This window comes from Nyctereutes procyonoides, unplaced genomic scaffold (assembly GCF_905146905.1).
Source record: "Nyctereutes procyonoides isolate TBG_1078 unplaced genomic scaffold, NYPRO_anot_genome, whole genome shotgun sequence".
Lineage (NCBI taxonomy): Eukaryota > Metazoa > Chordata > Mammalia > Carnivora > Canidae > Nyctereutes > Nyctereutes procyonoides.
This window is the reverse complement of record NW_026575020.1, coordinates 38,897,173-38,924,771: the sequence shown is the minus strand read 5'-3', so window position 1 is coordinate 38,924,771 and position 27,599 is coordinate 38,897,173. Positions and strand designations below refer to the sequence as shown.

Genomic DNA, 27,599 nt, shown 5'->3' with positions numbered 1-27,599 from the left:
CAGGAATGTGGCAGCTGAGCCTGTAATGAGTGTGAGCAGGTCCCTGGGGCTCACTTTGCAGCCCGAGGAGACCTTGAGGGGCCCTCTGGAGGATGGGTTGCCTTTCAGGATGTGGCCTCATGTAGTTGAGGGTAGACTGCCTTTTGCCCCCGATGCTCCATTCCTTAATCCCTGTGCTTTCGCGCCCCTTTGACCCTGGAGTTGACCTAAACCTGTTTTTTTAAACTTTATACTTTTAGCTTTTGTTACCTCTGTTCTGTGTGCTGCCTGCCCCTTCCTGCAGTGCATTCAGTGCCGCTCAGGGCATTGAGGATGAACTCCCGAGGACTGGAACAGCTAACTCACTGTGCCCAGTGGTCTCTAAGTGTTCATTCCTGACCTCTGCTTAGCCCCCAGCTTCCCTGACTGCAGCTACAGTTCGAAACTATGGCCTCAGAGGACAGCCACCATCGTTTTGATTGTTTTTTATTTCTGGTTGGGGTTTTTTGTGTTTATTAGTTTGTTTGTTTTGCATTTCCCCTGAAGGTGGTGGGGTATTAGTAGTCTAGGCCAAAAGAGTCCTGGATCCCTTGGAGTTGGGGATGGTGACAAGTCTTAAAAATGACAGAGCAGTCACCAGTACTTGTGAATTTTGTGTGTCCTGGATAAATGTATCATAGAAACTGTACCAGGCTCATCGGCATTTGTTGAACATGAAAGAGAGATTATGGAGTGCCTGCTTTGTAAGCCTTGCTCCATGCAGGCCGAGTGTGGTGGGGCAGGGTGTGAAGAAGGGCTCGGGGAGGAGGATGAGGGGCGGCGGGAAGAAGCACCTGCCTCTCCCTCTGAAGGAGTATGGGAAATCGGTGCATCTTGTTTTCAGAAGAACTGCTAAGTCCTTTAGTGAGATCCAAAGGGATCTACTTGGGGGCTACAGGGATCTACTCACCAGCCCAGGAGCACAGTAGGAATGGGGTGTATTTCAATCTACTCCAGCCAGTCTATCCTGGCCCTGCTGTCACAGCCAGGACTTTGCACAGTGTATATTTTTACAACTGTAGAGGAGGGATGTGGGATCTCAAGACTGGGCAGATTCTTAATTAGGCGGCTTGAGACTCCCAGTGTAGGAGTTTTGGGACACTCCTTTGGAACCGAAATTCCTTTCCCCCCTTAATGCTATTAATAGAGAAACCTGGCTTTGGAATGACATTGCTTCCTGGGGAAGGATCGAGATTAATTGCACTTTTCATGCCCTGTACTTTCTGCATTACCTGTAATAATAATGTACATAGATTAGGTAGGGAGGATATTAAACAGAAGGATTTATGAACATTTGAATATTAAGTTGGTTATCTGTGGCTACCTTAAATGCAAGGTTGTCAAAAATAATTACAGTATACTAGCAAATACTGGCTACCAGAGACAGTATAAATACCCTTAGTCAGTGCATATTGGGCTTTTGGCATGAATCATTTGCTCAACAAGGATTGGGAATATGTTCTTCATATTTATGAGGAGGAAATGAAAGAGAGCACGGGATGGGGGAGGGGAGAGGAACAAGCAAAATTAATGGTGTCGCAGACCTACTGTATTAAACCCCGTACAGCAGCAGCCTTGTGCGCAGAGAGGGACCACACTTGGGCTGCGGGAAGCTTTGACAGTACAGCCTCCCATTTTGTATGCACGGGATGGTTCTTGATGCTTTTTTTTTTTTTTAATGGCCACACCACTGACGTTCTGGTTTTATGATCAGCGACATTTGTAGAGTGTGGAGGGTGAGGTCGCTAAGTGGTTTGCAGTTGACTTGTGTAAAACCCAACTTGTCAAGTAGAAGACATTTGAGAAAGATATTGATGAATGCCCATCCATCTCTGGGGCAGGAAAACATACCCAGTTGTTAATTTCGCAATGCAGAGAGCAGTGATGACACGGAAAAGCAACTGCCAGGAAAAAAGAAATTATGATTGATTAGATCAGGCAATTCTGAAAGCAGCTGATGTTTTCAAGTTAGGTTAACGGTTCAAACCTTTTCTACACAATCAGAGATTTATTCTGCATTAGTAAGGTTCCAGTTTCCACATGCTGAGCCGCACTGCACTGTGCATTGTTTCCTCGAGACCCAGCTACCTGAAATTTAATAATAAAAAATAGTTGGCAAACACAATGGTTCTGAGAGAAAGGAATGGTTTTGTGACAATAGCGCCATAAAAGCCCTGGTCATAGTTGATACTTGACACATTGACCTTCATAGTGAAGTGTGAAGAATTTATTTCATTTGTGTGCTTTTGGTTTACAATGTTTTTATTTAGTATACTTTTGTTTTTACTGATACAGCTTAGATTGTTTCATCCAAGCAAATCCAACTTGATTTCTGACTCTGGCTCACCCAGGTTAAAACGTACCCCAAAACATTATGTTATTCAGTAGATAATAATTGAGCACCTATTATGTGCCAAGAAGTATGCTAAGCTTGGATATATAGCAGTAACAGATAGTTTTGGTCCTCGTGGCTCTGGAACTCTTGTGGTGAGACAGATGTTGAAGAAAGAACCTCCCAAAGTGCCATTATACACCAATAGGAAGGAAAATGGAGTGGCCACAAGAGATTATAGTGCAGAATTTGGATGATAAGAATTCCCTGATTGGCTCTGTGAGCTAGTGCTGGCACTGAGCATTTCAAAACCAGAGATGTGGGCTAAAAGTGCTGGAGTGTTTTCAAAGGATGCTCTCTTGCAATTACAGAATGGCGTGTGCTGTCTTCAGAAGATATTTTTGCACTAGTTAAAGAAACTGCGCACTCTGGACCCCCTATGCTACCACTAAATAGAAACTTTAAGAGGCCCTTCTGCATGTCATTTTAACAGATGTGTAATATTGAGGCAGCAGCACTTTTTCAGTCTGTATCCGTTTATAATTCTTGGGATTTTACAGAACGTCTGGCAACCGAGATGTATGTCGATATGCAGACAGGCAATCTCAAGAGCGTGATTGGTTTCTCTGGTAGGTTTCGACGCAGCTCTCTCCTGCTGCAGTGACTGCCCCAGGAATGTGCTTTGTCTAAAGCCAGCTGGCCCCAGAGCCAAAGCTCCTGGCTGAGTGACAGCCTGGTCCCAGGACGAGCGCACACAGCTGCCCTCTGCTGGGTGATGTCTTGAGCGTCTCCTGGGTCTCAGTCTTGCTAACCAAAGCAGGATCTGAGTGAATGGCTTTGAGGTGCCACAGAGAAGCTCCTTCCCGGGGGCCACCTGAGTCCCTGTGTTGCCACTGGGAAACATAGAGTGGTACCTACTCTAATTAACCTGCTGTCGTAAAGCTGCACGAGTCATTGTGTTAAATATGCATCTCAAAGCCAAAATGGCAAACCCACCACAGGGGTGTTCAGATTAATAGTCTGTTTCTCTTTTCTTTCTTCCCAAGAGTCATTTAGGGAATGTGCTAGTGGATATGAAGCTCATTGACATCAAGGACACTCTGCCTGTAGGCTTCATCCCAATTCAGGAGACAGTGGACACACGTGAGTCTCCTTTTAGTACCACTCATCACAATGGGATTTTTCTTCCTCCAGGTGTATTTTTAGATGTTTTGTATGTGCATTTTTCTTTGGGAACATTTTAGGAGGTCTTGCTGCATGCCCATGAATAAACCCTGCTGCTTTTGATGCGTGTCTGACTTGGTTCTCCAAGGAGTTTGTGGTGTTCTGGGAAGCAGCATGAAAATGAGCAGGATGTCCTTTTCTCTTAGAATGGGCTCCCTGCTGAATCGGCTCGCCCAAGAACAGAACGGTGAAACTGGGTATAGTTTCTACTTAGTCCATCCTCTGGTGTCGTTGAAGCCAAGCTTGGCACAAAACCCAGAAGTAAAAGGAAAAAAAAATCAAAGACGCCGAAGGAATATAAGTGCAATAATGTCCTTATGTTTGGCTTTTGGAACACACAAGAAAAGCCAGAATCAGAAAGACTGCATGTCAGAGGACACAGGATCGAATTTCAGTAAATACTCTGACCCCTGAGCCACACCCAGCAGAAGTAAGTCACTGACACACCGAAGCTTCTTCAGGATCCTGGAGGGTTTGAAGCTCTTGTCACGCCTGTCAATTATTAAATTATGCTGGAAAATCCCTGGATAGTTGAACCTCCTCATTTTGATATACCTTAACTTGTTTTATTTTTAGTTACTGTCACCAACTTTAGGATATCACCAACAGTGAAGCAGTAAATGGAAAAATACAGAGCATCCTTTCCTTATTACACTTGATTCATTTATGGAATCCTGTATCTCAGTCTTGGTCATCATGCACACTTTAGTTTTCCATAGTTAGCCCCATTTTGCGTCCATAATCTTTTGCTATTTTCTCGTTAGCATTTCATATAGACTAGACTTTGCATTTCTACATAGATAGATGCCACACAGCCGTTATTTTTATGAAACAATATGAAAACATATTGCATATTTCTAGTGCTCTCACTTTTGGACATTTTGCTTTTACTTGTTATTATATGGATTAGCTAATAATCATGATAGCTGATATGTAGTACAATACTTACCACATGCTAACTGCCAAGGTAAATGCTTTAAGTACCTGACGTCACTGGATCTCTAGAAAACCCCTGTTTGAAGATGGGTATTGTTATACCTGTCCCATATGAGGAAAATGAGGGTTTGAAGAACTAATCCACGATCACACTTCTGGAAGTGGGGAAGTAACTAGAAGACACGCCTAAGTCTGACTCCAGCCATACTGTAAATCACAGTGCCACCCTGTCCATCGCATGTGGTTAAGTGCCTTTTACAGATAGATTTTATATATTTATGCATCAGATGTTGTTGATAACAGTTCTATTGAGATATAACTCATATACCATTAATTTATCCATTTGAAGTGTACAATTCAGTGGTTTTTAGGGTATTCACAGATTTGTGTGACTACTACCACAATTAATTTTAGAACATTTCTTCATACCCACACCCCCAAAAAACTTGTACCCATTAGCAGTCACTCCCCATTTCTCTCTGACCCTCACCTGTCCACCAACAGTGCACAAGGCTTCCAGTGTCTCCACATTTCCACCAACACATGTTGTTATTACTCTGGCCAGCTCAGAGGACATGAAGTCTCTCATGGTTTTGATCTGCATTTCCTGATGGTTAATGGTGTTGAGCATATTTTTGTGTGCTTGTTGGCCATTTTTATATCTCCTCTGGAGAAATGTCTTTTCTGATCCTTTGGCATTTTAAATTAGATTGTCTTTTTATTATTGAGTTATAAATATTTTAACATATTCTAGATATAAGCCCTGTATCAATTATTCACAAAATTTTCTTTCTTTCTGTGGGTTTTCTTTTCCCTTTCTTGATGTCCTTTGAAATACATAAGGTTTTTATTTCGTTGGAGTTCCATTCATTTACTTTTTTCCTTTTGTTGCTTATGTTTTTGGTGTCATACCTAAGAAAGCATTGCTTTATCCAAGGTCACTAAGATGTATACCTGTGTTTTTTTTCTGAGGATTTTATATTTTTCACTCTTACACTTATGCCTTTGATCCATTTTGAGTTATCATCTATGTATAGTATAAGATAGGGGTCTACCTTTATTCTTTTGCATGTTAATGTCATGTTGTTCCAGCACTATTTGTCAAAAAGGCTATTCTTTCCCCCATGGAATTGTCTCAGCATCCTTGTTGAAGATCAGTTGACCATAAATGTGAGTTTGTTTCTGGACTCTGAGCTCTCTTCCATTGATCTGTATATGTCTTTCCTCATGTCAATACCACAGTCTTTTTTTTTTTATAAATTAATTTTTATTGGTGTTTTTTAAATAATAAATTTATTTTTTATTGGTGTTCAATTTGCCAACATACAGAATAACACCCACTGCCCATCCCGTCAAGTGCCCCCCTCAGTGCCCGTCACCCATTCACCCCCCCCCTTCCACTACCCCTAGTTCATTTCCCAGAGTTAGGAGTCTTCATGTTCTGTCTCCCTTTCTGATATTTCCTACCCATTTCTTCTCCCTTTTCTTCTTTTCCCTTTCACTATTATTTATATTCCCCAAATGAATGAGACCATATGTTTGCCCTTCTCCGACTGACTTATTTCACTCAGCATAATACCCTCCAGTTCCATCCACGTTGAAGCAAATGGTGGAATACCACACAGTCTTGATGACAGTGACTTTGTGGCAAGTTTTGAAACCAGGAAGTATGACTCTTTCACCCTCGTTCTTCCTTTTCAAGATTATTTTGGCTATTCTGGCTATTTTGGCTATTCCTTTGAATTCCCATATGAATTTTTAGGCTTAGTCTGTTTCTCCAAAGAAGCTACCTGGGATTTTGATAGAAGTGGTGTTGAATCTATAGCTCAGTTTGGGTACACATAGGTTCTGAATGATTTTCTTGTGATGAGTTTCCAAGTACTGGAGGCTCCTGGGTCTCGGGGACTCTACTGTCTCCTCCCGTCTTCTTCCGCCTTCTTCTACAAGCGTTTTCCTCATCTTCAAGCACCCTATACTTTACGCAAACCAAGGCACTCACTGTGCGCTCTTCACACTTGTTTCTTTCCTGATACTGCTTATTTGCTTGATTGAAATGCTTGAAGGAAAGCTTCCACTCTGAGTGTCCACACCCCAAATCTTTCAAGGGTGAGCTTTCATTCTGCACACCCTGTGTGAAACTATCTCTGATCCCTAGATGCCAGTTTCAAGCGAGCTCTTCTGCACAGTCAGTGAAGATTGATAAATGCCTTATGTAAACACCACAGGCTTTGCAAGAGACATGGTGGCTGACTCACATACTGGCCTTTCCCTCCAGGCACTTAGTTTGGTGGGTGACCTGAAAACAGGAAGTTGCATTACAATGTAATCAGATGGAGCTCTCCTCAGAGATCAGGGACCCTCTGCCTTCTTTGCTGCTTTTCATCACACCCCGCACAGCACACATTCAGTAAAGGGAGGGAGGGAAGTAAGCACTGCAGGTTAGAGTGCCCAGAAGCCAAAGGAAGTCATAGATTCTGTTTCTCACCTCATACTTCGACTCTGTCAGGACACACTGCGGCTCAGCAGAGGGTGAGTAGCACTTGGGCCCTGGAGTCAGACTCCCCTAATTCTGAGTCTGGCTTTGTCACTCACAGCTTTAGCACCCCAAGCAACTGACTTCATCTTTCTGGGTCTCAGTTTCCTTATCTGTAAAATGGGGGATTAGTATCTACCTCATAATGTTGCTTTTAGCTTGCATTATAGCATTTTACGTGTTTTCCACTTATCTTCACTACTTAACCTTTTTCTTTGAGGGTGAGATCTGCATTTAATTCATTTTTGAGGCACCAGAGACACCTACTGTATGCAGTGCCTTGCTCAGAGGATGGGCTCCATAAAGATAAGCTTTATTACTCTCTGTTGCCAAATTAACTTCCAGAAGTACCAGTTCACAGTGCCACTAATGATACAGGCTTGTGCCTATTTTCCACAGGCCTGCCAGCATAGGTTTTAAATTTTTATTCAGTTTTATTGTTCTAATTTTATTTAATTTTCATGTCATTTATTAGCAAGACTGAACATTTTCAAAAGTGTTTGCTTGCTGCTTTTGCTTATTCTTGTATGACTTGCCTGCTTAGGAACTAAAATTGCCTTGTAGACTTCTGTTAATTTCCCACTTCTCCTTCATGCTTTTCTTAGTTTCAAAATTTGCATTGGTGTTCATTTTTGACAACTAATTGACTTATAATGTCTTTATATCGATATACTCTAGAGCCACAAGGGATTTCCCATTCTGCATTTCCTCTTAATTTGTTGAACCAGTTAAGTGAGGAGGCCAGGGCATCCTGCCTGGGCCTGTGGTCTAGTTGTGATGGGGCCCCAGTGATCCTAGGTAGGAAGCCTCTTCCCCATGACAGTTGATGCCGGTGAACATTCTCAGGGCAGGACCTGGCATCATCAAGAAGTGTCTCATTAACAAGGAGGGTGGGTTTAGGGGAGCCTGTTCATTTGGGTTTTATGGTCATTTCCTGGAGCCTTTTCCCAGGGCACAGGTGAGCCCAGAATGACCAGATTAACCTGTGGTCAGCTCTGTGCAGTTTCAGTGCATTTAAGGCCCTGATTTCATAAAGTCAGCCAAAGAGATGAGACTCCTGTAATGAATTTAAAATAGTTTGTTGCTATCCACACAGTACTTAAAAACTGGAAGACTGTTTGTTTTAGTAAAGTGCTGTATCCTTTCTCTGTGTTCATTAGCATGACTGAACACATTTCTATTGACTCTGTATAATATGTTTACTTAAAATTAGGCCTTGTTTAAGCATGTGTAATTAGTGGCTCCATCTCTTACCCCACATTGCTGTAGATGGAGGAATAGAGCAAAGAGCAGCATGGCAAAAGCAAGTAATATACCTGCATTTTCTCACCTTCACACTTCCCAAAGTCTGGAAAGTCTATTAGCTGGGTCTTACCAGCTAATAGTTTTTGAAGGTGCAATGTTGGCATGGGTGTTTTCCTCCAGAATGCAATCCATGTCTCATAGGGTTCAATGTCTGGGGTCTGGCTTCAGGACATTATTACTTATAGCTCATAGATCTGATTCTATGATTTTCCAGCCCTCAGTTTCCTTGCCTGGTTTGAAAAGAACCCACCAAGTTTCTGAGTTTCTGCCTGGCTCTTTAAAAAGCACCCTCCCCCCAGTCAACAATAAGATAACACCACAGATGGTCATCTCTCTTTGGTCAAGCCAAGACCAATGGCATGACTGTCCTTCCCTGCCCCTTTGTTATCTGATTTGAGTGAACTTACTTCCTGCTCCAGAAGTGAAAGGTCTTGAAAGTCAATGCCAAACACTGCCATTAATTGTGTGCCAGAGGCTTACTGCTAATAATGATGATAAGAGCATTCATGGCTATGCTTTATTGAGCACTTACTGTGTGCTAGGCACTGGTCTAAGTGAAGCATGTAATGTGTTATCACATTTCATCTGCCCAACATCCCTTTGGAATGGGGTTTCATAAACTTCCTTTTACAGATAATGAAACCTAGACTCAGAGAAATTAAGTCACTTACCTTAGATCATAGAACTGATGGCAGAGTTGGAATTTCAACCAGGCACATCTGACTCATGTATCTAGTGGCTGCAGTTGATTGAAATTCATACCTAAAAACCACAAATGAACAAACAAAAAACACCTGGTTGGTCACCATTGGAGATTGCTAGGTCACCATTGGAGATTGCTAGGGCCTTAAATGCACTTCTCTCATTGCTCTAAAACTTAATAAGAGCAAAGAATCACATATTTCTCTTTCCTATACCAAAGCTTTTTCAAGGAGACCACGTAGTTGAAGAAGACAAGTTATTTTTTATGTAGAATTCCAGCTAATGAATACAGAAGGAATCCAGAACTAGAAATCGCCATTTTGAAAACTTTGATGAGATTATCGATGTAGGCAACAGTCATCGGGATAAAAACACTGCTCAAAGAATGGTTGTTGGGGACTTTAATCCAAGTACTCGACCAACACCACCGAACCCATGCAGGGTGGCACAGCTGGACTCCATGCCTCGTGACAGGATGCCATTGGACACATATGCACCACTTGTGAAGAGTTCCTACCTAACCAAAAAATAATCTAACCTGAATCTAATCAAGCCTTTTGCTCTAACTGCTACTTCACAGGAAATACAGGAGGATGACCCAATTTCACCAACTTAGCAGCAACCTAAAGGAAAGAGGAGGGTGGGGGAGCTTGTAACAGAATAAAAGGAGTTTAAGAGACCTAACAACCAGATTCAGTGCATAGACATCATTTGGATCTTGATCCAGGCAAAGCAATAGTTAAATGGTAATTTTGAGACAATGGAGAAAGCTTGAATATAGACTATCTACTGAGTGATACTAAGGAATCATTGTTCATCTTGTTAGATATGATAATAGCCTGTTGGTCATATTAAAACAAATTGTTTGCTATGGATGCCTACTGAGATATTGAGGGGTGACATGACATGGTGTTGGGATTTGTTTTAAATCCTCCAGCAAAACTACAAGGAAGTGGGGGAAGGTGACAAAAGCAGCTTGTCCATTGTTGACAGTGTTGGAACTGGTTGACGGGAACAAGTGGATTCCCTCTGTTGTCCTCCCCACTTTGGGGAATGTTTGAAAATTTCTATAATAAAAAGTAAAAAAGAAGAAAAGTCCACATGGCAAAAAGTGTTAATACTCAGGGGTCTGTGTGTATGTCCCTGATGGCCTTAGCAGCAAGCAGATGGTGGCTATGGCATTTAAAAACCAGCCCTATGGGTTTATTCCAAGCTGCTTCTCCTTACAGAGATGTGTGTACCCCTGGGAGCCCTTCCTGGCAGGGGTGCCTGGAGGTCAGGTCCTGGATGCAGGGCAGGGTGACTGGTGTCCACTCTGCAGTCATGGCCTCTGCACTCTGTGGAGAGCAGGAGGGGTACAGCCCAGCGACTCAGATGGCTAGTCGCTTCTGCCGCTAGGAAGGGAACGCGACAGGAGACACAGCATTCAGAATAGAGATGTTGGCATCTGTGGAAGATTCATACCTTTTCTTGTCCTTTTCTTCAGAGGAAGTGGCTTTTAGAAAAAAGAGGCTGTGCATTAAATTTATCCCACGGGATTCAACTGAAGCTGCAATTTGTGACATTCGGATCATGGGGCGGACCAAGCAGGCCCCTCCTCAGTACACGTTTATTGGGTAAGTCTTAGTAACACAGATGTCATCTCTTCTCTCTGCTGAGAGAGCTCAGGTCGCTCCTGGGGATGAAGTTCTTAGACTGGGTGACCTACAAGGCTCTTGGCCACCTGCCTCTCATCGCTGCCCTTCTGCTGTGGTGCTGCCAGTCCAGACACAGAGCTCTTGACCTCTCCATGCCTTTGTTCATGCTGCTTGCTCCACCTAACAATCTTTCCTTCCTTTGTCCTTCTGCGTGTTCATCCTTAGGCTCCTCGGGGGCCTTTCCACATACCCAAAGGCCCAGGTGTTCTCTCCTTTTTGATCACTCAGCCTCAACTCTCTGTATTGTTTATTCACCCCACTAGAATTTGAGGAGCACCCATTTGTACCTCTGGGCCAGAGACTCAGAATATGGTGGTGAATGAGCAAGCAAAGACTGGCTCTTGTGGAGTTGGATTCTAACAGGGGAGACAAGCAACAAACAAGAAACAAATGAGTGAGACCATTTCAGTCAGTGGCAAAAATGAAACAGCAATGAATGGAGGCTACTTCAGCGAGGGTGTCAGTGGGGGCAGGTGACATGTGGCAGAGATACAAATGTCAAGAAGAAACCAGCCATGTAGAGATTTGAAGGCAGAGCCTTCTAAGCTCAGGAGAAGAGCAAGTATAAAGGTGGGATTGAGTGTGGTGTGTTCAGGAGCAGAAAGAAACTCAGTGTGGCTGACATGGGTGATCGAGGATGAGTTGGGCTTTGGAGTGAGCAGTTAGCAGGACCTCATACAACATGGCGGCAGTTTGGATTTTATTCCAAGCACACTGGAGAGCCACTGGAGGGTCTGAGTCAGGAAGAAACATGAATATCACATGACTAGATGATAATTCCTTGTACATTTCATTGGTCTGAAATTCATCTTCCATAAGTAGAGGACAGCTGAGGGCTAGGCCCACTGTGTCTTGTTCACAGAGGCCCAACTCTGTAGCGGTCTTATAAATACGAAGTACAGGGAATGTCAGGATTTCACTCTGGACTCTTGCTTGTAAGTGGCAGGAAACCCAACCCAGGCTGGCTCAAGCAAAAGGAAGAATTTGTTGGGTGGCATAACAGCAGAGTTCAGGGGCAAGATGGCTTCAGGTGTGGCTCAAAGTAAGTGCTCAGGAGACATCACTAGGTTCTAGTTTCCCTGTTTACCTCCTTGCTCTGATTCTATGTGGTGGATCCCATTCTTCCACATGTTCTCCCCTAGTGGACTAATGGTGGTGAAATTGCTCCACCTACTTTTCCTCCAAGTTCAATTTCTGAGGCAAAGAGCAAGTCTATGTTCTTCATAATTCAAACAGGTTCTAGAATTCAGTCTCACTGTTCTTGATTGATCTCATTGGGGTCCTGTGGACCCTGAACCCATCACTGCTCCTTGGAAAGGTGTCATTGTCTGAGAAACCAGGCCTGAGCTGGAAATAGGATTGGCTCCATTGGAACCAAGGGGCTAAGACTGAGGCACTGATTGCCCCCCAAATATGGAAGGAAGGCAGAGAGTCAGAAAGAGAGCTAAATGGATGCTGGATATCCAGAAGATAAAAGATATTCATTATATTCAGTCAACTGAAATTCAGATCTCTCAAGCTCATGAATCCCCTAGATGATTTTCAGCATCCCTCTCTCTCTGGCCAGCCCTGCAGATGTCCTGCTCCTCCTCATGGGTCCCCATGGGTGTGTGCTCCTGCTTGGCTTTTGCAGTGGCCTCTGGATCTGGGTTGTGCTGTTTTGTTTCTTGTTCACCTGATCCCAGGTCTTCACTCTACAAACTGAGCCTTTCTCCTTGGGTCTCTCCCTGTGGGTGATGGCCCAGAGGTGTGTTTGCATGAAGCACCTGGGGAGCAGGTGTCACATAAACAGATGATTTGCATCCTGGTGCTTGATAGTTTGTTTAGACTCTTTGGCTGTGAAATCTGAGTGTCTCAGGATTCTGGGATCATCCCCTTCCTACACACTCCAAAGTCTTGCAACATGGTTTAAACTAATTATATAAACAGGATTACAGGAAGAGGAAATAGTTAAGAGAATGACTGTACTTCAGGTACCTAGAAGCAGCCATTTACATAGAAATAGTAGAAACCAACAATTTAATAATGAATTTTTAAAGTCTAATTTCAGTTACTATATGTATTTTTAATTATAAGCTATCGTGCTTTAAGACACTCCATTTATAACAATTTAAACAATTCTGAAGAATAGATGGTTACCACATATGTCTTGATAGTCAAAACTAGAATCTTTTTTTTTATATCTTTTGAAAAGATTGCTAAGTAAAGCACATTTTGCATCATCTTAGAGCAAAAATTCCTTTCCAGAAGAAGACGATTCCAGTATTATTTTTAAGGAAGGAAAAAAGAACAGTCTCCAGAACTCTGAGTCACCTTTTTCATAAGAATGAGCACATATAGGGACACCTTGGTGGCTCAGTGGTTGAGCATCTGTCTTTGGCTCAGGTTGTGATCCCAGGGTCCTGGAATCGAGTCTTGCATCAGGCTCCCTGCATGGAGTCTGCTTCTCCCTCTGCCTGTGTCTCTGCCTCTCTCTGTGTGTGTCTCATGAAAAAATAAATAAAATGTTTTTGTTTTGTTTTGTTTTGTTTTGATGAGCACATACATTACTCTGCAAGAGTTCAGGGTTGTCCACTGGAAGAGCCAAATCTGAGTCTGAGAGCAGCCTCTCCCAGGTTGAGACCCTGTGGCCATGCTGAGGTGTGATGGAACAGAGAGTGAGGGGAATCAGCCCTCTGATGAGACATGATCATGGTTTAGGATAGTTCCTGAGAAGCTACCAAAAGTCTCCACTGAATAAATATGTCCTCATCATTTGATGAGATGCAGTTCTATGGGGCAGTTGAGACATTTCAAGTTGGATGTGGCTAAAATAATCCCATTCCAGTTCCTAAGACCAAACCTGTCTCATAAACACTCCTAATAGGGTGAGGTAAGTGTGCACATCAGGGAACAGGAGACCTGATGTGGCATCTGTTAAGCCCTTTTGTGACCACTCTTGGTTGTAGTGGCCTGTGGGGCACATGCCTCAGGCTTTGTGGTTCAAAGAGGTCTCCTCAGCTGCCCCCAAGAATGAAGCCAACTGCAGGTGACATCCAGGCAGTAGGAGCTTTATCCAGAAGTTGGGACATGTCCTTGAGCAGGGTGCAGCTAATTCCCCTAACAGGTAAAAACAAAACAAAAACAAAAACAGGCACATGGGGGTGCCTGGGGGGCTCAGTCAGTTAAGCATCTGCCTTCTGCTCAGGTCATGATCCTCGATCAGCCCTGAGTTGGGCAACCTGCTCAGCGGGGAGCCTTCTTCTCTTTTTCCCCCTGCCCCTTCCCTTCCCCACTCATGGGCTCTCATTCTCTTTCTCTCTTTCTCTCTCTCTCTCAAATCAATAAAATCTTAAAAAACAAAAACAATACAGACACATGCATCCATTCACCCATTGTTTCCCCACCTGTCTCACCCTAACCATATAAAGTACTTGAAGTGGATTACTACATAATTACCCATAATGAAGTGGCAAAATAAAAAGAATTTTGAAGACTGAGTACCAAGGAAAATGTCCGTAGTATACAGGAAGGCAGGCTCCAGGGTAGGTAAAGTGGCATATCAGAGAGCCTGCCTTGTTGGGGCAGCTGACTTCCCTTCAGGCTCTGAACCCTGATACCCAGAGCACCAAGGGAGGTGATGTAACTGATCTTGGTGGGCAAGAGTCGACTCCTTGGTGTTTGAGGCTCTGATTCTTTTGAATGAGTTGGTTTGCTTTATTGCTCAGGTAAATGCTTTGTGTTGAACCGCACCGTGAATATTTCTCTTTTCTCCTATAGGGAACTGAACAGCATGGGGATCTGGTATCGAATGGGCAAAGTACCAAGGAATCATGACTCATCTCAACCCACAACACCTTCCCAGTCATCAGCTGCTTCCACCCCAGCCCCCAACCTCCCCAGGTGAGGCCTCATCAGTGGTGTCTTGTGCTGCTATGCATGTCACAGTGATGTGGTCTTGAGTCTCACTGCAGAACATTTTAAAACACCCTCACCTCCTATCTACTGTAAACTGCAGAAGCAATACACCACTAGAGGAGATTTTTAAAAAATCCAATTAGAAATATTTGCATTACTTGAATGTGAAGGCCATTCTGTATTCTGTCTTGTATGTATTCTGCAGGCTCCAAAGACAGCAGAATATGCAACTTTAAATTGGCTTGCAGTTTATTCTAAAGAGTTCATAGCTGCACACAAACACATGATTTGTAGCCATGTGGTTGGGAACTCTGGCCATAAGAAGGTAGAGTTCCTTCTCTGCCTTGGTCAATAGCTCATTGGAGGGCTGGTAAGTAATTTTGTTCATTTTCATATCATTTTTTTTTTCCCAGGGAGCCACAGACCAAGAAATGGGTAGTTTGGGTTTGAGAGAATTGTGAGAAGGTTTTCAGGAGATGTTGGTTTCAGTAATTCCACAAAGAAATTTGGGTGAGCAAACTGGTCACTCTGCATCTGATTTCAGTTTTAATAGAGGTAGTAATGGTCTCTGCAAAAAAGCAGGTGATAAATAGAATCTTTTCAAATAAAAAGAACCTCTTACCTCTCAGTACTTATCATGGTGAGCATTGCATAATGTCGGGAATTGTTGATTTCTTATGTTGTGCACCTGAAACTAATACAACATTATATGTCAACTATAGTTCAATAATAAAAAATATCCACTGCCTTACTAGTACTGAATTATTTGAGGGCAAGAAACAAACAACAATAAGGGATTAAATTTGAAAAATGGATTACAAAAGTAAATAAAACAAGAATTGGTAAGGCAGTGCTGTTTGGGGGCTGATATCACATACATGAGATGAGTCTGAAAGCTTCCACGTGGATAAAGAAAGATGAACAATGTCTGTCAGGAATAGACTGTGGAGCTCCTCCCGGGCACCAGGAAGTGTAGAGGAGAGGGTGGGGAAGCCACAGATTCTCTTCGGGCTGCTCCTCTAATTGAGGGTATGCCCCCACCTTAGAAGAGTGCCACTGTCGTGAGCCAGCAACTCAGAGGACTCTGTCCTTTGGGACATACCCCATAAAGACAGTCTGGTCTTTCTCGTGACAGTTTCCACCAACCCAGAATGATACTTCAACTTGACTACCCTGAGTCTCCTGAAACTTGACAAGTAGTTGTTAGTCTCACTTTGGTAGGAAGAGCCACTGAGCTCCCCAGAGTCAGACTGAGCAGTGGAGTGTCTCCAGTTTCAGAGTACAAGGCTTGCCACTGCTCAACTCAGCATTTTCATGTTCCTTTCTCAATACCCAGGGCACCAGCACAGCTGCTGTCACTGTTAGCTGTGCTAGGGGCCAGCTCAAACCATAGCCTCAGAGTGGTCACAGCTGCTTCCCATTGACATCACATGGCCTGGAAGGGCCTAGATGTGGGCCCCACCTCCAGGCAGGTTATAACTTTGTGTTGGATAAAGAGCACTGATTCTCCCTGTTAAAGCAGGAAGAGCAACTTCCTCAGAAGCTTGCCAGTCAGCCAGAGGGCCCTAGAACACAGGCCACAGGGAGCTGGGCAGAATGGAAGGTAGTGTGTCAGAACAAGGGGTTTGTAAGGTTTATATATTTTATGCAAAACTTGTACAGTTTGTGGTTTATAATGGCTCCAAGGGAATTGGATCAGTTTTGCTTTACTTGCCAAATGAAATACATGTTAAAATTGTCCATATAAAATGTATTCCCACGTGATTGAGTTAAGTCCAACAGTATGCAGTAGGATCATCAAATGTCACACTAATGCTTCCCAGTAAACACCACTTGTCTGCCCCAAGCTCTCCTCTCCCATTACTGGGCAATAATTTCCAGGTGGCATGCACATCTCTGTGAGCCCTCCTAATGCCTTGGGGGAGGTTTGACATCTTTGCTTTTTGTATTGTTTACCTACTCAGTACCTTTGACTTTTAAAAATGAAGTGCTGATGTTTCACTCAATTTACACTGAAGGTTTATGAAATGATGAGCATCTTACTTTCTTGAAGCTTGAGGTCTGCCTTCTTTCCAGCAGAGGAATTGGAGCGCTTTCTCTTTGGTGGTGAGCTGCTTGTTATCCTGTGTGGGGGTCTGCTGTGGGCCCATAGGGTATAGGCTTCCAAATTCAGCCCCCAAGACCTCTTCTCTCCCCCATTCCTAAGTTTCAGATTTTAAGCTCAACTGGTTGTCTCTTCTGCCCTTCCTTTTTCATGTTTCTGTGCCTTTGCTCATGTGGACACCTGTGGAACAGTGTGTCAAATCACCTGCCTTAGATGTCAGCTCAAATGCCTCCTCTTCCAGGAAGCCTTCCCTGAACACCTTGGGGCTGGGTTTTCCTCTCTGAATGCTTCTTCCCAGCCATAATGCCTTCACCTTGGGTTTTGGTCACATCATGAACTCCTTGAGGTCAGGAACCGTGTCCAGTTCCTGTTACCTCCTAAGCGCTCCATCCAGATCCAGGCATGCATTCAGTCTTGCAGCAAATGCTTCTCCAACAGCCTAGGACCCTCTGCTGCAGCTTCCCTGCCCCTGATGACGCGTGAATCCCTAAGCACTCCTTGGGTCCTTCTCTGATTAGAGCATAAGCATTAGAAATACTTCCAAGTGTGGTCTTTTGTGTGAATGCAAGGATCCGGTGGCAAAGCAGGGGTTGGAGAGAGAGTGTGGTGATGCAGTGCCCTCTACTGACCAGATTTGGAGGTGGCCAGGAGGACTGGCCTGCTTGTTCCGAGCAAGGGACTACAGGCCCCTTTCCCAGCATATCCCTCTGCAGATTGCAAGGGACCAACAGAAGGGCCAGCAGCAGACCTTGTTGCCTGCTTGAACTCAAGCTTTTGTCTCAAAAGTTAAAAACGTGTTCTGCCTCCATTTCTCACGTTGTCACTCATATTTCAAAGAATTCCATGCCATTTTTTTGGAGAGTTGTTATCCCCAGCTTATTTCAGGCAAAAGGCTCAGTAGGTGGACTTTTTCAGAGTAGATGAGTCCTAGCAGAACTGCCCTCTCCTTTCAGAGGCAAGTGTCAGCCCTGGGAACAAGTGCTTTCTGCCTGTTTCCTTCCTCTCTTGCTGCAGAGAATGCCAGCTCTGGGGTTGTCCTTTCAGAATGGCCGGGCCCCTAGAGAGGTGAGGGAGCCCCTTTGGCTGTATCCAGGGAATCAAACGAAATGTTTGATAAAGTTCGTGGCAAAAGGCAGGATGACCATCTCGGCAGAGCTCTTCCTCATTCAATGATTCTTCACCTCACCTGCATACATCTCTGCACAACTTTCCTGACCACTTCCCAGTGAGAAGGGCATGCCACCTTTCTCCCTGGGTATCAGTGCTGCTCCACCCTCTACCTGTCTGCTTCATGCACCCTGATCAGCAAGGACTGGCCTTGGGGCTGAGGCATGGTCCCATCTCCCCATCTGTCTGACAGGCTGGCCTCAACTTGCAAGTCAGCCTGTTACATACAAGTGGTCAGTTGGTCGGCAGACCCAGGCTTTTCTGCTTCTCTTCCATGCTGCTGCCTTGGGGCAGAGTATAGGTACAAGAAACATCTTCCTGCTTCAACCAGAGCAGCCCCCGCTCCTCTCTCACACACCAGCTCTTAAAGGTGCTTCTGCTGCTGCTAGTTCCAAGGTTTGGAAAATCTCTGGGAGGAAGGTGGATTCACAATTGATAGAGCACCGGTTGCCCCGCAGTGTGGATAAATGAATGGCTTCATGTCATCCCAGGAGGGGGCCCCTAGTGGACTGCTGCCCCCTGGCTTGCTGAACAGTGGAACCAGTGCCTTGATAAAGACATCAGAGGTACACTTATCAAATTTGCAGATGACACAGAGCCATTAGGGAGAGCTGATGTGCTGAATGACAGAATCAATACCCTGCATCTCCTCTACAGCTAGAACATCCTACTGGAACCAGGAGATGAAAGGTGATGGGTGGAAACAGACAGCACACCCCACCCCCACCCCAGGTTAAAAAAAAAATCAATTGCACAAGAACCGCAATGAGGAGACCTGCTAAGGCGGTGATTTGTGTGCAGTGACCAGGCTGGGCATGAACTGGGGTTGCGTGGAACTCAGCCCAGTTTGGCCAGCATGTCCAGGAGGTAGTGTCCCACACCTGTCAGGTTCATTGGGAGGGTCACGTCCACTGCCATGCACCACCTTGTAAAAGTTACCCAAATTAAGTACTGAATTTGGGTACGAGGAATTGCTGTTTTGACCTGAGGAGAGATAGGGCAGCTGGCTTCAGGTGTTTATATAGTCAAGCTGTAGAAGAGAAAGAAGTGTTTCCAGGTGGGGATGGGTCATTAGGCAGCCCCAGAAGACAAAAAAATTAGATCAAATGGACGGAAGTTTTAAGATGGTAGATTTAGGCTTAACATGTTCCAAAAATTAAGAAAGAATTTCCCAAAGGCAAAAATCCCATGGCACTGAGGAAGCACACTCCAGAGGTTGTGTGCTCCCAACCTCCGGGCAGCTTTCAAACAGTTGGATTTTTAGACCTGCAGGGGTTCTTTATAAGCCTTATTTAGGTTTGTCTTGTCCCCACCCTCAAAAATTCAAACTCCTGGGGTGCCTGGGTGGCTCAGTCGGTTAAATGTCTGAAACTTGACCTCAATTCAGGTCTTGATGTCAGGGTCATGGGTTCAAGCGCTGCATGGGGCTCCACGCTGGGTGTGGAGCCTACTTGAGGAAAAAAAAAAATCAGACTCCGCAGACTTGTATGGTAGGTCCTGCAGACATCTTGCCAAGGGTGACTCAGGAAGCTCCAGCCAGTGAGGAGGGTGCAGAGTTGGTGGGTGCTTGTCACCAGGGTCTGTGTGTGCAGCTTTCAGCATTTCCTCATCATCTGACTTGTGGCCGTTGTCCCCTTCTGCTCATCAATGCTTGGTGTCTGGGAAGAGGCTCAGAGAGCTGCAGAGGACAGTGTGGCCCCCTCCCTGGGGTGGGGTGCACAGAGGGCCCCCGGCTGTGCTGACCCCATGTCTGGCGTGTATTTTGCCCCTTTCAGAGTCCATGCAAAATAGGTAGTCTGGACTCCAGAGTTCTGGCATTTCTACCTTATGTGGACCCAGGGCTTGGGCTATCCTAGAAAAGATGGGAGTGTGTGGTTCTAGTAGCTCCACTAGTAGCTCAGGCCTGCACGTTGCCAAGAGTCTTGCACTCTGCACTTCTGAAGGAGAAGCTGCCACCTCAGGCTACGGTACGTCCTATGATCATGCTGGGGACATTGTCCCTCCCCCAGGAGAAAGTGTCCCACCCCCTCCTCCCCAAAGTTGCATAGCACTCACCACTTTGCCAGGTCTTGAGTCCTGCCCCACAGCCTCCACCTGAGAAGTACAGCCTCGGGGGAGCCTCTCCCAGGTGCCAGGCGGGGCTGAGCCTCCCTTACAAGGCACATGGCGCTGCCCTGAGTTGTTCCGGTAATCTTCTGGTGATTTGTCAGCTCCCAGTGAGTTGTCAGTCACAGGTTCCAAAGTATGTTTCCTAGTGACAGACATAATTGTTCTTAACTTTTTGCGTGGATGTTATCAATCTGTGACAGATACTCTGGGAAATGGGGCATTTTGATTGCAGAAGATCTGTCACATGCATTTAGTCTTTCTCTCAGGGACACCAGGATTCAGTCACAACTTTTGCATGTCGATGTCAGGTTTTGAGAACATAGATCCTTGCTGACCTCAAAAACCGTTCCGTCACTCCAATCCTGGGGCTGTCATCTGAAAGGTTAATGGCTCTTCCTAAAGGAGAGAGACAATCACACTGCGAGGATCTGGAATTCAGGCTGTGCATGCCCAGGCTCGCCACCCCCCCACCCCCATCACAGCCATTGTCATCAGAAACCCATGAGCCACTGTACTATGTGTCCCTGCCAGCCTCCCTGACCCCACCTTCCTGGGGACGTGGGATCAACTCCGCCACTTGATCAACCCACAGAATAAGCCAGCAACTGGGAGGGAGCCTCCGAGCACTGACTGGCATCCTGTTGGCTAAGCCCCTGTCAGCGTTCAGTGAAAAGATGGGCTTTGTGCTGCAGAGGACATGTGTCACCTGCCCTGTTGTTGCAGGACTTGAATCGGAGGCCCAGGATGGCACCCACCAGGGAGGCCAGGTTTTCCCTGTTGATGAGAGGTGGAAAGCTTGGCACTGGAGACCTTGCTGGTCAGGAGGCTCGGCTGGTTTTCCTGTCTTACAGGTTTCGTGGAGGAGGAGAAGCCTTAGCCTAGGGGAGTGAAGGGGATTCCAGAGTTGAAAGCTCTTCTCTTTAAAGTTCCTCATTTATGAGAAGGATTGTTTGTCCTGCAACAAGGTGAGATTAGAAGCCAAGAGCCGATTCCAGGGATTTCATTTCCTCCCCCATAGTAGTAAATACTGTGTGACCTGGATTCCGAGCTCACTCCCATATGAAAGAGAGACAGTTTTGGGGTATGGGAGCTCCAGGGGAACCCTCTGCTGTGGCCCACTGACGGAGGGCTTGGGGCTGGCTCTTCCTGCAAGGGCCTTCAGACCCTTACCCCTCCACACGACGTGCCCAGGCCCAACTGTGGGTCTGGCTTCCCTTGGGATCATTAGACTTTCTTTTCCTTCACATGAAAACCACACATATTTTTTGTTTATTTAGCTTTGAAGATGGATACACATTTTCATATCCTTCCTTGCTGTGTCACCCCTTTGAAGATGAAGACTTAATGCAGATGTTTTTCACACAGCCCAAGCACCAACACTGTACACTTGAGTTCCCTTCTCTTTTCCATTGGCACCTTCAATCCAGTGCATTCACAAGTGCCAGCAGCCAGGGGTGTCTCTGAGAAGGGCTGTCCATGGGGTCAGACCTGAACACTGATTTAAGTCAAAGTTAGACTCGAGGTTGAACTTCCTGGGGCTGAGGCTTTATTTCAGTAGCTCACCTTTACATTCTTTGCCAAGAACATTAAAGCCCTAGGTTGCCTGCTGTTCTTTTGGGGTTTCCAGATTTGCACATGTTCTTTTTTCTTTCTGGAACCTTTGCTGGCTTCCTATTATCTGACTTACCTCCCACATCATCTTGCATTAATCAGATGATTCTCCTCTTGACTCCTAAGGACAGGATCCATCTCTGCTGTGGCCATTGCTATGTATCTCGGCCCGTGCCTGCCCCTGTCCTCCAGGAAGGGGCAGACCAGACTCCAGAAATCAGAGTTTGGGTCCTCTCCACCTTCTGGCCTGGGGTAGCCTTCACCCCTTCTAGAAAGCCCGGCCCAGGCTGTTTTCTCCCTTCCCCTCCTCCAGCTGCTCCCATCAGACAATTTGGCATTTCACATCTTCCTGTCATTGCTACGTGTATTTATGTTTGGTCTTACGAATAGGTTTGCTGGCTTATTGATGACAGGGATTCTCCTTTTCCTTTCTGTCCTTTAAAGTTTCAGAAAAAGGCTAGTTACACAGAAATACAGGTGATAACATCGTGCTCCCGTGTATGGAAACTTAGTATGAAACTTACTTTCAACTGTGTCCTCTCTCTTAGTTCTGCAAGTGTTCAGTGGAGTGACCTTTGAACACCTTCCCAGGTGCCTGGCACATGGGAAGTACTTGGAATATCTGTTGAATATATAAAGTGAACTGCTTTAGAGACAAAGAACCAGATATTCATATACTTGTCAATCCCTCTGTCCATCTATTCTGCCAGAAAGATAGCCAGCCAGTAGAGACTTACATTATACCTGCTAAGTGTCCAGCACTTTCCAATGATTTACAAATAAGAGCTCATTTAATCCTCATAATAGCTCTGTAAGTAGGCCACTATCATCACATCCACTTTAAAATGAGGAAACTGAGACCAAGGAGGTTAAATTCTTTCCCAAGGTCACACAGCTACTGAGTGAGGATTTGAACCCCCCCACAGCTGCCTGTGGCTTACAGACTGGGCCCTGATGCTCCCGGCCACAGGGTTCCTGGCTGTGAAGCAGCCACCCAGGTGTCCCAGCTGTCTTCACACTCAGCCTCTCCAGGCTCCTGAGCAGCAGCTGGGAGCCAAGGACTTCCCGGAGTGTGCAGGTTTGGGTGGAGGAGCCCATAGTCTTCTCTAGCCTCCTCTGGTTGGAAGCTGCCCATGCTGTCTGCATTGACACCCTTTTAGGAGACGTGTGAACGCTGGCCAGGGCCTAGCCCACCAGGGCAATAGAGAGTGGCTGAGGAGAACTTGTGGAGGCCATACACGACAGGGTCCTGGTGGCACAGCTCCCTTGAATGGTTTCAGAGCCCTCGATGAAGCAGGGTTACAAGCAGTTTGATCCTGGTGATCATGGGAGTGGTGTGAAGGAGACCTCCTGGGGAGGATTCTCAGAATATCTTTAAAATGCTTGTGTAAAAAAAAAAAAAAAAAAAAATATATATATATATATATATATATATATATATATATAAATAAATAAATAGATAAAATGCTTGTGTCACAGAGCTGTGACTGCGTTTGCAACAGGATCCCACCTCGCTTTTGGTGTCAGAATAATTTTGAAGGGGAAATTTCATTAGAATGCAGTTTGGTGTTGTTGGATATGAATGATGAGTTTAGGCTGAGCAATACACTTTTTGATATTAATTTTTAATATGGCTTCTTGGGAAGTCAGAGCTTCTATTTAATGAAGAATTGACTACTAGTCAATACAGCTTCCACCTCAGAGCTGGCCTTCCTGGCTTTCACTTTTACACATCAGGTTTTGATGAGGTATTTGCTGCTCGTAAACGTGGTATCTTTGTAATTTCTGTGACTCTGTGAGTGTCTTATTTTTCTCAGTGGTTATGACGGTGATGTGTGCTTTTGTTGTTGTCCTGGAAGCAGGGTTGTAAATGTGCAATGATCTCCCATGCCTGGTCCGCGAGCACGCGCGGGCTCTTTATACAGGTTTAAGCTCCAGGGTTTGGAGAAAGGCCTTTTTTCAGTATTATGAAAATAGTTTTCCATGTGTCAGAACAGATTTATCAGTTCACTTTAGGGTCGGTTTTGTGAACCAGGCCATTTAGAGGAGGATATTTTACCTTTTATCAGAGTGGAAGCTGACAGTCTATTTGCAGGTAGCTCCGTGGAATATTTCACCTGGATCTCTCAGTGTAAATCTAGCCACTGAACAAAGTAAAAATAGGTGTTAAGTGAAATTTCCCATTTTACCCACCCACTCCCATCCCAGTGCTATTCTATTTCTAGGCAGGGTTTCAATTATTAATTTGGATATTTAATAAAAATCCTTTGCTTGCAGTAACTTTTAAAAGGCCCCTAGAATTTTATTTGGGTTGGGTTTTTGCCTGTGGATAGGGTAACATTCAACTTGAATATCTTTCTTGAGCAGATGTTTTGTTTCCAGTTGAATAATAATGTTAATAATTATTAGAATAAATAAAATTATTATCATTTCAGCTACAGTTTTTTTTTAGTGTCTTGTGCCAGGCATTGTACAAACACTTTATAGATATCGTTTTCATCTTTATAATCATGCAATGAGGTGCATAATGGGAATGAGCAAAGCCTTTAAGAACTGGGCAAGCTGCATCGGGAAGAGGTGGTGGCTGACCCAAGGGCAGAGCATCAGGACTCAGAGGAGCCAGGGCTGGAGCCTGGTCCCACCATCCATCCCTGCCTGAATTTTAGGTCTTCACCTCAGTGTCCCCTGCAGCCTCACCAGGCACCAAACGTTAGCCATAAGCCATTCCAGACCATGGTCTGCATTGCACCTCCTTATTAGTCATTGCTTTATTTTGCTAAACAAATTGTTTTCCACAGCTTCTGAGATTGAGCAAGAAGAAGAATGCGCCTTTGATTCTTTGTTAGAGTTTGTTGTTTTCTGCTCGGACTGTTCCCTGCCCACCCTGCACTCTCACGCACGTAGCCTTTTATGGATCTGAGTTTGGCAGTCTCCCTGCTCTTGAATTTTGGAAAAGCGGATATTTTAGTAGGCTGGAAGAAGATGAAAAGCTAGAAGTGCCCATATGTTCCTCGTTTTTAAAAGTAGGGTCAGTGAGGTTTAGAGACTCTTTAAATATTTCAGTTTATAAGATTAGACTAGATCAACTGGAATGGAAGTGCAGTGCCCTGGGTCCCAGACTTCGCTTTTTTCTTCATTTCTTTTATATGGGAGGTAGGTGTTTTGGCATTGCAGGGTTCAAGTGTAATAAAACTTAAGTGTAGTGAATAAATACCATGATTTGGAGTGTTGCTGCAGCTATGAAGCTAGTCTCTTTTCTTTTTCTTTCTTTCTTTCCTTTTCTTTTTTTAAAGTAATCTGTGACTTGAAAAATAACCGATTGGTTAACTGAAAACTCCAAAGCTTTAGAGTATAGTCTTTGGCATTTTTCTACAGAAGCATTTTCTTCATTCAGTTAAATCTTCACGGGTTGAGATTAAGCATCCATCCTCAAATGTCTGTTAGAGTACTTCGAAATTGTACATAATCGTGCATTTTGTTAAAACAATGCCAACCTTTGCACTCATTTTCTCTTGGATTAGGATTGGGAAATGGTGCTGGTTTGTCTCCATCCCACAATATTTGCAGAAGCTGGGAATTTGAGCAACTGCCTATCCCAACCCCAAGTTTCCAATGAGGGGCCCTTGGAGGTGACTCAATGCCATGCACGTGGAGAGAGGCAGGGCTGAGACCAGGTGTCACCTCCAGCTATGGTGCACCTAGCATCTTACACTTCCTGCCATGTGTGGGACAGACAACGTTTTGCTGCCCTTGCTTACCCCACATGAGGTCCTGGGAGACTCCCGGTAGAGGGAGGGCTGTGGTCACCAGCATACCTAAATAGGAGGGACCTGGACCTTCATTGTTTTCTGCAGCCCCGCCCTCCTCCACATAGAGTAAGTGGGAACTCTGTGTTCCCCAGCATTTCCTGTCATGTTCATTCACTCTTCATACCTCTTCGATTCTAAATTTCAGGAGTAATTTGTCACTTTAGAGGAGGGAGTCATTAATAACCATTATTTAGAACTGTCGAGCCTTCCTCTCTGTGTGTGAGTGTCTGAGTTAAGCATCCAAAAAATTGGCCTTGTTGGTGGCAAACAGGGCCTCCGTATTGACAGATCCTGGGCCGCCCCACCCCCACTGGCCTTTCTCACGTTCTAGTTATTCCAAGTCTGCCTTTAATCACCGAGAGGGTGGCGGCCGAATGGTTAAAGCACGTCCTCCTGGAATTCATTAATATTATTACCAAAGGCCATGTTGTAAATTGTTGATTTTTTTTAACTGCTTGGAAAAAATTTCTCCTTAACTGTTTCATTTTCATGTGCTTTTAAAAAAGAAAAAAAAAGGAAGAAAAGATTTTTCTCATCAAATATTTGAAACAAAATAGTTGAGAAACCCTGACTTCATATCTCACTGGGTGTGGGCTCTGAGTGGTTGTCCTAAAAGAAACTTCAGTAGCATCTCAGTCCCCCTCAGGCTGTGGGATGGGGGCTGGGAAGAACCCCTAAACCTGCTGAAGGTGGTTGAAAGGATTGGCATTCAATGTATGTTAATGCACATTGTTATTCTTTAACATTAAAATTCCACTAAAGTAGTAATAATTACTGTTAATATCTTTCAGTGGAAACTTACAGTAAAGGAGCAATAGTAGAAACAGTATTTAAGGGAGAGCTGCCGGCGTGATAAGAATGCAAATAAGTGTTATTAGCCTAATGATTTTGCCGTCGCCATGGTTGTGCGGCAGCCAGTGTTGTGAATATGTCATCCGGCACCCGTGAATTTGGAAAGTGTGTCAAAACACAACTTCAATTAGTTTGCTCTAATTATGGCTCTGGAGAGTTTGTAACTACATCACTCCTCATTAAAAGAGATTTTCTTATATGGATTAATGTAATATACAAAGGAAAGTTTCAAAGTTCCCAACGCCGTTTGCTCCCGCAGTGAGCAGCCTCGGAGCGGGGCTGATGGATTCTGGGTCTGCTGCCGCAGGCCTGAAGGAGGCAGGGGGCCAAGTGGGGGACGGAGCGAGGGGCTGAGGCCAAAGGGGGCTGTGCTGGTGCTGCCCGGAGCCCATCATTCCTCCATCCGGTAATCGGCCTCCTGCTAAAGCGGCCATCGCAGATGGAGTGCTGACAATTTCCACAAGAGGGTAAATGAACCCATCTCAAGCCTTTAGCAGAAAACTGCTAATCTGAACTTATGGGGGCGTCCCTCATCCAAAGCACCTGTGGAGTCTGGAAGCAGAAAGAGCTCAGGACCTACCATGGCCGCGCGCAATGTGGGAAGCCAGCTTTTGGTCCTGTCCTAGGGGTCTTGGGGGAGATTTCATGAAAAAAAACTTATTTTGGGTCCTGCAGGATCACATGACATCTGTGAAATGTCAAAAGTTTTGTCATACAGTGAAAGTGAGTACTTTAAGGGAATGCTATCTCTTGTCTAAACCGATAGGTAGTTACAAATGCTGTTGTTGAGGGGCACCTGGGCAGCTCAGTTGGTTAAGCGTTCAACTCTTGATTTTGGCTGAGGTTGTGATTTCGGGATCGTGAGATGGAGCTCCCCAGTCAGGCGCCACTCTGGGTGTGGAGTCTGCTGGAGAGTCTCCATCCCGCCCCTCCCACCCCTGCTCATATTCTCTCTCTCTCAAATAATAAAATCTTTTTTAAAAATGCAATTGTTGAGCTGTTGTCATTTTGAAAGAAGAAAAATCCACATTTTCTAATGCTGTTACTGACTTCCCTCCCCTTGAACACCAGTAGGGCTCTGCAGTCCCCACCTCTACGAGGCTCCCCTAAGGCCTCAAGTCAACTGTACCAGGCTGAAAGTTTCCTTGAGCTTTGCTGCCCCTCATCATGCCCTCTTCTCCTGAGCAGCTGGCCATAGTATCCTTGGTATTCCCCAGTTTGAGGAGCTCAATGGCACATTTTAAATCCAAGAGTTAAATTTTACAGTGCTTGTTGAGTGTACCTGGAGTTTGGGTTCAACCCT

The 27,599-nt window shown here is 44.9% G+C and overlaps 1 protein-coding gene across 3 annotated transcripts in view; it reads left to right on the top strand.

Annotated features, from left to right (window-relative positions):
* The window catches only part of MVB12B (multivesicular body subunit 12B), a 186,355-nt gene that overhangs the window by 59,738 nt on the left and 99,018 nt on the right, over nt 1–27,599 (top strand). For all 3 annotated transcript variants that reach the window (XM_055325016.1, XM_055325034.1, XM_055325025.1), the window contains exons 4-6: nt 3,397–3,493; nt 10,537–10,666; nt 14,507–14,629. In XM_055325016.1, the coding sequence (XP_055180991.1) occupies nt 3,397–3,493; nt 10,537–10,666; nt 14,507–14,629 (350 nt within the window). The remainder of the gene's footprint in view (nt 1–3,396; nt 3,494–10,536; nt 10,667–14,506; nt 14,630–27,599) is intronic.